This window comes from Amphibalanus amphitrite, unplaced genomic scaffold (assembly GCF_019059575.1).
Source record: "Amphibalanus amphitrite isolate SeventyFive unplaced genomic scaffold, NRLGWU_Aamphi_draft 000074F_arrow, whole genome shotgun sequence".
In the NCBI taxonomy this organism is placed as follows: Eukaryota; Metazoa; Arthropoda; class Thecostraca; order Balanomorpha; family Balanidae; genus Amphibalanus; species Amphibalanus amphitrite.
Window position 1 is genome coordinate 608,268 of NW_024881570.1, and position 11,985 is coordinate 620,252.

The following is an 11,985-nucleotide window of genomic DNA, read 5'->3' on the forward strand; positions in this document are numbered from 1 at the left end:
CAAAAAATACATAGATGTAAAAAGCTTATTTTTGTAAGGTCGTTAAAAACAATCAAAAGATTTAACCCGCGAGTTGCTGGGGGGGGGCGTTAAACGCCCCCACTTTTTTCGCCGGGCCATAGCATAAAAACGGCGCGCCGCAGGCGCGCCAAATTTTCGGTACCTGTAGGGAATTGATCGAGAGTTATTGTGACAAACTTTCAAAAAAATCGGTCCGAAAATTTTTGAGATATCGAGGTTTTAGTGACGTCATGATTTCTTAGTTTTCGACCAAAAACGGCATATGTTCGAAAAATCATATAAAATCACAGAATAGACATACAGACATGCTGTAAACGCCATTACACTGCCAATACCATGAACAATCAAATGGCTATCTTCGATTATTGATTATCGTTCCGCATTTTCCAAAATCTTGAACTGAATCTTGGCTATTTCTTGTGACTACTTCACAACCATGATACATGAATTTCTTAAATACATACTTGACAGGTCACGCATTGTACACAGTGCAGTAAAAAAAAAAAACGCTCCCATCTCCATTCCCCTATTTGCTCCCTTTGCCCCCACGAGACAGGTATCTCGCTAGTTCAGGGTCAGACATAGGGTCACGGTCCAGGCCCTGGGCAATAAACTGTGCCCGCATTTCCTGATAGAGCTCGCGATACTTTTTCAGAAGGTCTGTCGACCTAGGAAGCTGCTCCGTCTCTATCATCAGAGAAGGGGCTTCGGTATCTGTTAGGATCGTGGCGAGGTCGTTCACAGCAATATCGGAGCCTTTGTCGTCATGCGTATCGAGTAAGCATTCGTGGTCGTTCCTGTTTCTCGATTCACACGAGTTTTCACTGCCCCCAGCTTGCCAGTCGGTGTCGTCCTTGTCGTTGGGTTCGATGCTGCTACCAGTTGTGTGGGCTGCTCCCATGAGGAGTGACGTGGCGTTACCACGGAGCACGGCCAGCGACACTCGCTGAAAGAGGTACTCTGTAGCCCTCCTGTCGCCGCTTTCACGTGCTATTCGCCGACCTACGTCCTTCAAGAACTGGACGGTGGACTGTCCCAGTGAGCCACTCGTTTCGACGGCGATGGGCTGGAACTTGAAACGCCTTTCCAGCGCTCCATAGCGGCGTCTCTTCCGGCTTTCGGCGGCTTCTGCTGCAGCTCCTGCGTGGGCCGCCGATTTACCGATGATGTAGCTGGCGTATGTATCGACGCAGGTGCTATCCCATATAAGGCACTTGCCTTCGGTGAAGGGGAAGGTGGTCATCCCATCCGGGCGCCGGCCGTCGCCGCGATCAAGGCCTGTTGGTTCCAGCACTGATGGCATGCCTGCGCTGTGCAGGGCGCGTTTTATGACATCATTCAGCGCGGAGTGTCGCGGCAGACGGCCCGCACTCAGTTGGCAAGACAGCGAGTGCAGCCCCAGGGTGTCGACGGTGGATCCGCACCGGCAGCGGTGAGGAGCACATACCGGAGCGCCGACTCGAAGAGCAACAGCTACTCTGAGAGTTTCATGGTCGAGAAGTGTTCCGAGACTGGGCACAGGCAGTGCGTTCAGCCATGCACCGGAGTGCGGCTGCGCTGCTGCGTGAAGTCGGGCACGGTGTCTGTCATCGGGACTAGCCTCGAGCAGCTTCGCAGCTTCAGCGGCTGCCGCGGTTAGATCCCAAACGCGCTGCCGTCCCTGTTCGGAGGCGTCCGGGAGCTCAAGCCCAGTCTCCACTTTCCACGGTTGGTGCAACGATGTCTCGAGCCGATCGATGCTCTCTGCCATGCTGGGGATGATGTCCATGATCAGGGGAGCGGAGGATCTTAGCGATGCAATATATGCTGGAAGAGCTAAGTCAGAGACCCTCCGGATTCCAAGTCCACCCAGACTCACAGGTAGAGTAGCCTGTCGCCATGATTCACCTTGCAGTGCCACGTTTGTGACAGCCGTGATGCCTTGCCGAACAAGCTCGTCAATTTCTGAGAGGATTGTTGCACTACGAAATGCAGGAGCGCTGCGGAGAAGGTACAGGAGACGTGGTGCGCACACATAATTTTTCAGGAGATAGAATGCTTGATGCGCTTCTTCGAGACACTGCACTCGGCTCACGAGTTTGTTGACGAGCTGCTTCCCGGTCAAGAGCTGTGCCTTCACTTGATCGTCGCAGATTGGTGCGCCAAGGAGCTGTAGTTCCTCGGGACGCGTCAGACGGATGTCAGGCAATAGCTCTGTTAGTCTGAGCAGCGCATCTGGCTGCCAAACCTCTCTGTCGGCTCCCAGCAGAACCAGCTCGCACTTACTGCCATTGACCTGCAGTCCTTTATCGGCAAGTTGTTCCTTGATGCGTCCAATGTTGCTGGTAACCTGATCGAGTGGTCCTCCCACTGTGCCATCATCCAGGTACCATACGTTCAGGTCAGTGTCGATACCCTGTAATATGTCGTCAATGGCCACGGAGAAGAGAAGAGAGCTCAGAGGGTCTCCTTGCTGGATTCCTGTGCGGGACCAGACCTTCGAATCTCCGATGTATAGCGGTGACGCAGTTGCATATGCTTGCCAGATGAGCGGGTAGATGGAAGGTACTCTGGCGCGGGCGGTTTCGAGCATGGTGTCCCGCCTTACGGAGTTGAAGGCGTTGCTGACGTCAAGTTTGATGATGGCCGTGGGCTGGGCTGAGCTTACGGCGTGCTTCACAAAGGCTCGAACAGCGTGAACAGCAGCTTCGCACCCATTGCGCGTTGCAACCCCAAGTTGGATGGGTCTCAGCTCGGTCCCGATGCGTCTGGACACACTGTTGGCTGCCACTTTAGCAGCAATTCGCCTGAAGACGCTACCGATGGCAATCGGCCGCAGGCCTCCCGTTTTCTTCCGCAGCGCTACCAAGGAGGCACCGAAGAAGGCTCGCAGAGCGAATTCCGGGATCCGGCCGCTGAGTGCGAGATTCGTCAGAGCTGTAAGCGCTGTGAGAAGTCGCGCTCCAGCCTCGGCGGTGGGCTTAGCCACAAGGCATTGCAGGTGAGCTGGTCGGATGCCGTCCAGGCCAGCGCTCGAGCTTCGAGGGAAAGAGCTGATTGCCTTTAAGACATCGGCTTCAGTCGCAACCAGTGAGGCTGTGCTGGCATCAGGTGGCTCGAGATTGCGGAGATCAGGAGGCGGTTCAGGATGTTTGTCGGCGATGCTTTCAATTACTTCAACGGTAGGGCTCGCGAATGAGTCGTCTGAGGTAATGATTCGCAGAGCTCCTCGCACGTCGCCGTCAGCCAGCTTTGACGACACGTGTCTGGAGAGATCAGCATAAGTGTCGCTCGTTTTGCGGCGAGATGCTGCTGGACGGCTGCCGTCCTTCTCGAAGAGGTCATCATTCGCGAAGTTGGCGATGTTCTCGCGAATTGCAGCTGTAAGCGTTTTGTGGCGTACTTTGTTTCTTCGCGTCTTAGGTGCTTTGATGACTGCGTAAGCGAAGCTGAGAAATGACTTCCAAGCCCTAGGTGAGCCATCAGTTATCACAGTTGTGATACACTGTGCTAGCGTGTCGGCGACAGCAATGCGTGCACTTTTTGGTATGTGAGGAAGCACTCGGCCTCGGCCATGACGCTTGAGGTCAGCTATGAAGTCGGCGAGGTCATCCGGTTCTGTGCCGCTGCTTCCTTTTCTGTTTGGACACCGCTCACCAAAGCGGCAGCTGGTGCATTGCCGTCCATGCTTTACACAGCTGCACCCAGTGCATGGCCTAGTGGAGCATTTGCAGCATTCCTTTTTAGGCATAAAAAGTTACATATAATATCAAATAATGCCGGAGAAATACCTACACCAAATACGGTGTATCTCCGTTGAAGCCAAGTGAGCGAAGGGAGTGATAAACTTTCAGCGCGCGATCATTAATGAAAAATCGAGCAATGTAGGTCAGCTTCGTCTACTCGAATTGTATGGATTTTACCGAAAATATTATATTTTTACAAGCTTATATCTTAATTACTTTACTCACTCAGTCATTCAAAATATCACCAAAGTATGCTACGGTAAATTACAAACACCTCCAAATCATTATTTATGCGCAAAACTGCTCAGTTACGCGAAAAGGGCAAATATAACCGGACGATCAAAAACACGTCCGACGCTGACGACTGACAAAGATTGCACTTGAAAACTCAGGTCCAGTTTATTTATACGTCCGTCGTCTGGCAAAATTTCTTAAATTGAACTTTTTGAGCCAAACACGTACACATATGGTAAAATGAATGTCACCATCGTGTTCTACGCCCCAAATTACCCATAAAACATGTGTCACAGGCTACGAATATCAGTTTTGATTTTCGGGGATATGTGCCTACCCGGTTGACATGACCTTGACCCTGACCTATGCTTGACTGACCCGTACATGGAGCTGACACTCTTGTAGGCCTTATATGATGGATTGTGCACCGTTTTGACATAGTTAATGACGAGAGGCGCCCATTGCGAAGTCCTGAAGTCCATGCTACTGAAAGCCCGATTTCAGGTGTTTGACCTGACCTTGCCCCGACCTATGACCTCAAAATTCATTTTTAACACGCGCTGTGGAAGGGGGGGGGCGGATTTCGCCCACCCCTCCTGTTTTTCGCCAATAACTCGCGCCGCAAGCATAATATCAATGTGAAATTTTGGCTACCTGTCCAGAATTGAATTGCGGATCTTCTCGTGCAAAAAGTAAGAAAATCGGTTCACAACTTTTCTAGTAATAGCGGTGTAAAGTCAAACATCCTGCCGCCGCGGCGGCGCGGCGGCGCGGCGGCCGGCGCTAGCCGTTACGCGCCGCCTGAATTGTAGACTGTGCCGGGGCGGGACGGTTCTGTCTTTACATCGCGCTCCTTACCGCTGATTATATTAGATTCGCGTCAAATTCGGTGAGAAGACTGAAAAATGTACAGGCAATCATATGGTCAAAGAATTTTGAAAATCGGCGGGTAACAACTTGAGTTATGAGTGTGTAAACACAAAATTGTGATTGCCGCGTTTCCCGCGTCGGCCGATGCCGCTTCAGCCGGCGATATCTTACCCTTAGCAGGCTTCTAACTGCCATATTTATTGTTGGATTATATAGAAATTCACCATACATACTCACAAATGTTTGTTCTTTCGTATAGTGAAAGATTTTAAAAAATCGGCCGGTAACTTTTTGAGTTATCGGCGTGTAAACGCAAAGAAGTCGCAAATATGGCCGATTTGACCACATTTGACCTCATTTGACCTTGAAGATATTGACCTAGGGTCATGAAATTCACACACAACAGAGTTCCCCATGGCCCCCACATACCCTCCAAATTTCGTCTTTCTAGCTCCAGTGGGAGCTGAGATCTTAGGGGGGGCGACATCCGCCCCCCCCCCTTCCACTGGGCGTAGTACTCGCAACCCTTCCACTGCGCGTGTTAAAGTACTCATCTGAAGCGTCTCGTCGGGTTCTTTCGTTTACCGCCTCGTGCGTTTCGCTGCGCCTATTGGTTCTCGAGGTATCGGCTGGGGGCGTTTAACGCCCCCCCCCCCCCCCCAGCAAACGGTGGGTGGCGAAATACCCCAGCAACTGCCGGGTTAAGTGCCTTACATTCAGCAAGCTCTTAAAGGGACACTCCCACCTTAACATTAGTTTTGAGTTGAGATAGCCAAATTGGTGGCCATGGCCTGCAAATACCGGTTTGGGCACTCACAACATCGACAAATGCTTTAATTCGGAGATATGGAATTTCAAACTTGCAGTTTTCGGATTCTAAGGGGCTAGTGCATTGGTATGCCCCCTTAGAATTTGTGACGTCAGCTGAGATCTAATGATTTTTAAATCTTTTACTAAAACGTTTGGTAGCACGCGGTGGTATATGCTGCTTTGCGCGCAACAAATGCCGCACTTTCAAATAAAGTCGCTAGGAACAGCGGAGATCCCAAAAGTAAACAAAAGTAAAAGTCTAATATCTTGAAAACCGGTGAATATTTTTCGATGAAATTTGGTAGATATTCGTTTTCGCTCTTTCTGAACCGAGCGACATCACTTTCGTGCCAATTCATTAACTTTTTTGAAGGTGGGAGGGTCCCTTTAACGATTTGTAAAACTTAACATCTCAGAAACTCTTTGACCAAGCGTCATCGCGCTGAAGTTGTGGTGAAGACTAGAATGAAGTAGTAAGTCAAATCGAATGCTCTGTAGTCTGTCCTAATCCCAATCGAACCCCTGTGGGGAATCAGGAAGGAGGAGCTCAGCCTGATTAAACCAGCTCCCACAGAAAACGGACTTTAACGGAACCTGTGAAAGGTGTGGCTGAATATCAGCGCGGATACTCTGAACATCTTGATCTATGGAATGCCAAAGCGGATGACGGAATGGGACAGGGCAGGGAATAAATCGGTAAATAAACCATGACCTGGGGGCTCTTTGCTGATAAATTATGGCGGCGAGTTGATGAAGGGGGCAGGGGCAACTAATTTCCGGACACCCTGTATAGCACGTGCCTACTTTCTTCATTTACAAAATACAGGCAAGTAATCACTACACACGAACCGTTTGGGATTTTCACTCGCGCCGGAGCTGCCAGTGAGTCAAACGGTATTAGCTGTTCACCTTCGAGGAACCCTGAATTGCCCCTCCCGTCGGCGGAACCTGCCCCACCCTGCGCCTCTCGGCGCGCGGTGTCAGTTCATACTGCGGCAAGACAGATCGTTACTCTTGCACCCGTTTTCCACCGATGACTGTGCAGCCCGACTCCGCTCAATGCCGTTCGGGCGATGTAGGAAACTCGGCAGCGCGTCCTTCGGTCGTCATGACTCGACGCGCTGCAGGCTGACCGCCTGAGCGATGACATCACCAGAACTCCGAAGACTCAATGGGATTTCCAAATGTTGTGCTAATGTGGTTCGCATGTGAAGTAGGAAATATGGAAATGACGTGCCGGGGACGGCGCAGTATCCCCGGCGGACCGGCGTTGGCAGTCGATTCTCGGCTGTGGAGTGGCTCGGTAGGTGTTGAGGATGGCGTCCGCTCGTTTCATATTGACGGCAGCTCTGCTGTCCGTCGCCTGTGGTCAGCTTATCTTCAATGGAGATCAGCAAGGTCGTCAACTGGTGAGAGATTGCGGCGTGGCCCAGCCCAGCGGTATAATTTTCCCTTCATTTTCTTCTCGTCTTCGTCGTAATGCTCAGAAGGTGGCCCTTGCACCTGGGAAGATACCGACTGCCAGCCCTGAGGTAGTTGGTGGAGAAGACGTGCGGCAAGAGCTGGGCCGCTGGCCGTGGATCGCGCTACTCGGAGAGCAACTCAACGGACAGCGCCGCTGGACGTGTGGCGGCACGCTCATCTCGGCTCGCACCGTGCTGACGGCGGCCCACTGCGTGGTCGGTCGGCGGCCCTCTGACCTGACCGTCCGGCTGGGAGAGCACGACCTCTCCAGAACCAACGACGGACGGCACGTGGACGTCTCCGTGGCCCGCATCACGATCCACCCGGGCTACGTGGGTAAGCAGAACGACATCGCGCTGCTGCAGCTCAGTGGTCCGGTGACGTTCGGCCGTAGGATCCAGCCGGTATGCCTGCCGGCCGTCGACGCCAGCCACACGGGCAAGACGGCCGACCTGGCCGGCTGGGGCTACACCGAGTACAACGGCGAGGGCTCCCAGGTGCTGCAGGAGGTGGAGCTGGTCGTTCTGGACGAGCAGCAGTGCGAACAGAGGTACCGCTCGGTGCCCGGCTTCGAGGACGACTTCCCGGGCGGCTTCCAGGGCTCCAAGCTGTGTGCCAACGGCGCCGACGGCACCTCAAGGGACGCGTGCCGCGGCGACTCGGGAGGACCGCTGGTGTACCGCAGCAGTGGCTCCGATCGCCGCTACCAGGTTATCGGAGTCGTCTCCACCGGACTGGGTTGTGGCAACCCCGAATACCCCGGCATCTACACAAAGGTCTCCAAGTACATTTCTTGGATATTCAACAACAGTAGTTAGATACAGGACACAACAATTGTAGCCTATGCTTCGATTCATCGGTTCCGTGAAAGGAGCACCAAGTGATTGTTTCTAAAGTACTTTCAAATTGCGCGAGGAATGGTAGAAGTTTACAGGGAAGCTATAAGGTAGATGGGTAGAATGATCTGGCTGTGTCGCTCTTATACTTTTTTAAGGAGCAATCTTGTGCATTCAACATTCGAGTGAATGTTCTCGGTGATCGATGAACGTCTAATTTTAGGTGTTGCGTGATATTCTACTCCTTTTCTGTGTATTTTTCCGTCATGTGTCAACTGTCAGATGAGAAAAGCAGATTTCATAATCACCCTACGACTAGGTTATGTTCGCATGACTCCGGTGCGCTGTTGACATATGCAATTTTGTGATTTTTTAGAAATATATGATTTTATTTACAACCTGTATGCATGTTCGGATGAATTGTGCAAATGTATAGGCATGCCGGAACGGTGCGGAGCACTGCCTTGATATAACTGTAACTGTCGCGGCGTGAGGCTGACTGCATTCTGCATCACTGTAACCGTGTGTAGGTACCCCCAACCACTCCTTAGTCTTCACCCTTCATCCCCCAACAACCACGACAACTGAACCAAAATCAACTGAACCAGTGACAACTGAACCAGTCTTTCCTAGTTTTAGGTCACCGATGACCAATATCATAATTACGAGATTAATTGTATCCATACTTTTGTTCTTATCAATCGCTGGAGGTTCTAGGTGATCGCACAGTCAGTGTAGCTATATGCCGAACATTCCAACTTTTTTCTGAGGCGAGGTCAATTCGACGGACCTGGCTATTGGATTGGCCTTCTAAATACCGGGGGAGACGGGGACGACGGTATACCGAAAGGGATAAACGACCTCCTTCACCGTTTCGCCCCTAGTTAACCCGCGCATGACTGGGGGGGGGGGGGCGGGGGGCTCATACAGAGCCCCCCCCCCTCCTTTTTTCGGCAATATCTTCTAAGCCGTTTGACGGATCAACATGAGACTTGCGGTACCCTCAGCGGCATCAATTTGACATCTTGTGCTAAACTTTCAACTTTCTAGCTACCAAAGTTTGGCCAGAAATGACGTCAGAGTGACGTCATGTTCGGCCGATTTCGACGCAAAACATTGAACCACGCAATCGCTCTCAAGAGCTTAGTTTTTAAGCTACACGGAAAAAAAATATTTACTCCCCTACGTGGGGTTCTGACGTCCCAAATACAGTACCTATATTAGAGTAGATATTCGCCCTATTTTGGAGTTCTATCCATAACTCCCTAAAACTATAAAAAGGCGATTCATTACTCTCTTGGTGTTTTAAAACTCCCTTGTAAAACGCAATTGAAACTCCCTTTTAGGGAGTGAAAAATAATAGGGAGTAGTGGAACCTAAGAGGAGTAATAAAACTCCTTATTAACTACTCCTTATTCCGGAGTTATGATCGGAAAAGGGAGTTTCACTACTCCTGTTCTGCAACTGAAACTCCATTAAATTTGTCTGTGGAGTAATGTCACACCGAAAACGAGACAAGCTAAGTGGTTCCAAAACTCCTAAAAAGGTACTCATCCCAAATACAGTACTTATATTAGAGTAGATAAAGTTAACATTCTGGAGTTTTCCCAAAACGGTGTGATGTCACCCCAAATATACGGGTTGAGTCACTCCTAATTTTGGGCAGGACGCACATTGCACAAGCCCCAACTGACATAATCAGAACATTTCCAGCTGGAATTTTAACAAATATGGATCATTTATAACGTTATCATTGCAAAAAAAAAAGTTACTATGATGCTATGACGTGACGTGTGTTGTGAGGCTGAAATAAGAACCAGTCTGAGTCTCTTCCTATTTCTTTCGCGCATTTCGGAAACAGAGTTTAGCTATAGTGTAATAAATAACCAGCAGACGAATAAAAATCTCGAGCATATCCAACAAAAACACTGGATTATAAACAATATTTGTTCTGTATTCTCGTCAACCAAATCATGCATATAACAGCAGATTTATCACAAGAGGGCCAGGAGCCACAAGGATTTGCCATGGGTTTACAGAAAATCTGCAGCAGCATCCAGTATCATCCAGTATAGCAGCGTCCAGCAAGTACAGCAATGGTGAACGAAGCAGCTATCATACTCGTAGATGTTAACCCTCGCCCTGGCAGGGGGGTCGGTGCGACCCCATCCCCCTAAGGTTTTTCAAAGATAGCGTAAAAACGGCGGCGCGCAGCGCCGCCAAATTTGGCGCTGCCTATGGGACAACCTTTTTACATATGACCTGAAACTTTCAGGTCCGGGTGATCTTGGGTCAGGTCACCAGGTCAGAACAACCGGTACAAGGTCATGGTCAAATTTCAATTTGTTTATGCACCTGTCCAACTCACAGTTTTGGACTGATTTCCTTCAAACTTTCAGGATGTACTAAATTCACCGAGTTGTATAACATATATTTCGTTTTTTTCATGTCACTGACCTGAGGTCAGTTAGAGGTCATTACGTCGTAATGTTAAGCCTATGGGAAAATATTCAATTCGGAAAATACTGAAGACATCCGCTTCGTTCAATCACTTTTGTGCTTTGACACCACAGTACTTAACATTATGTCACTTGGTGCTTCTTTGTTTGGTGTACTTATCCAAGGGTCAGGTCAAATGAGGTCAACTGAGGTCAAATGACGTTTGTGCCGATACCTTGTCACATAATAAAGATAAAGCTTTCAAAATGGTACCATTCTGCTCCTCTTGAACAGCCGAGTCGAATGATATGCAACATTAAGCATTTTGACCATTCTTAAGACTTAAGTTGTACTTAGCTGATGTGCTTAATATTTTAAGTACACGTAAGCAAGCAAAAGAAGTACATCATTCGACGCGCCTTGACGTGCTGAGTTCACTGGTGCTTTTGTTTTTGTTCTATCTTAATTAGATAAAAAGTTAGAAGCAAAAAACTTTTGACCTTTGAAAGCGAAAATTTTACACGTATACCCCCCAAAACCCCCCTAAATATTGACCTAGAGCAACCAAATTTGCACAGGGGCGAGAACTCCAGGGGGCCCACCTATCTACCAAATTTGGTGTTTCTAGGTGCCATAGGAGGCAATCGCAAGGGGGGGGGGGGGTTCGCATCGACCCCTCTCCTGCCAGGCAGTGTTATGAAAAATGCCCTGCCAGGGCGAGGGTTAAAAAATTAACACATTTTTATGCAGAAACAATTGAGATGTGAGACTCTCCATAACACTGTAACACGGTCATAGGGGTGTGATTCTAAACACACATATCCAGCGCCGTGCTGGTGGTGCGAGTTTTCCGTGGAGTGCTGGGGGGGGGGGGGACCGCATTTTCGCGCCCCAGCTAGCTCGGCTCTTGGGTCATCTAGCGACACGCGGTAAACGGCGCTTCGATAGTCAAAAATAATGAAAATAATCCTGTCATTTTTAGATCATGTCAAAGATCAGGTCACCAGAGGTCATCAAAGGTCAAATTTTGCCTCTTTCAATAGTTTTTGAAAACCGGCGCATAGCTTGGGAACCAAAAAGAGCCGCAGCACCGCGGAAAGGCGCGTTCGATTGCCATTTTTAACGCTCTTTCGTAATGTGTCCTCAGATGTGACCTCAGGTCAACAGTTTAGCCTCTAGAGAGAAAAAAGAACTCTACAAATAACCGTTTTACGAAAATAATAGTGTATTTCTGTAATCACTTTTGACTCAATAGAGTCACGATATTGCTTTTGGCAGCATCATATTCCTCTTGTTGAAACGCATTGAATGAGCTATAATTTGACCTTGAGGGGTAATTTTGAAAATTTTACTTAAGGTCAAGGTCATGACTTGACCGGAAAAGGTCATGCTCCATATCGGTCGATTCTTTTCGTCAAGCTGAACAGTGAACACATCTGAGTTTTTTTTTTACCGCTCTAGCATGTCTCTCAATCAATGTTAGAGAGTGTTTAAAACGACGTTCTTCGAAAAGATGCGCATTGCAATTTTCTCCCATTCACTTATAATGGAGATTGCGCAAAATTGCCCTGGCATTAGGTCATCGA

The 11,985-nt window shown here is 49.3% G+C and overlaps 1 protein-coding gene across 1 annotated transcript; it reads left to right on the plus strand.

Annotated features, from left to right (window-relative positions):
- Nucleotides 1-5,931: 5,931 nt before the first annotated feature.
- LOC122379251 (venom protease-like) lies at nt 5,932-8,358 on the plus strand. Its single transcript, XM_043361267.1, has one exon. The coding sequence runs from the start codon at nt 6,977-6,979 to the stop codon at nt 7,940-7,942; it is 966 nt and encodes a 321-aa protein (XP_043217202.1). The 5' UTR covers nt 5,932-6,976; the 3' UTR covers nt 7,943-8,358.
- The last annotated feature ends 3,627 nt before the right edge of the window (nt 8,359-11,985 follow it).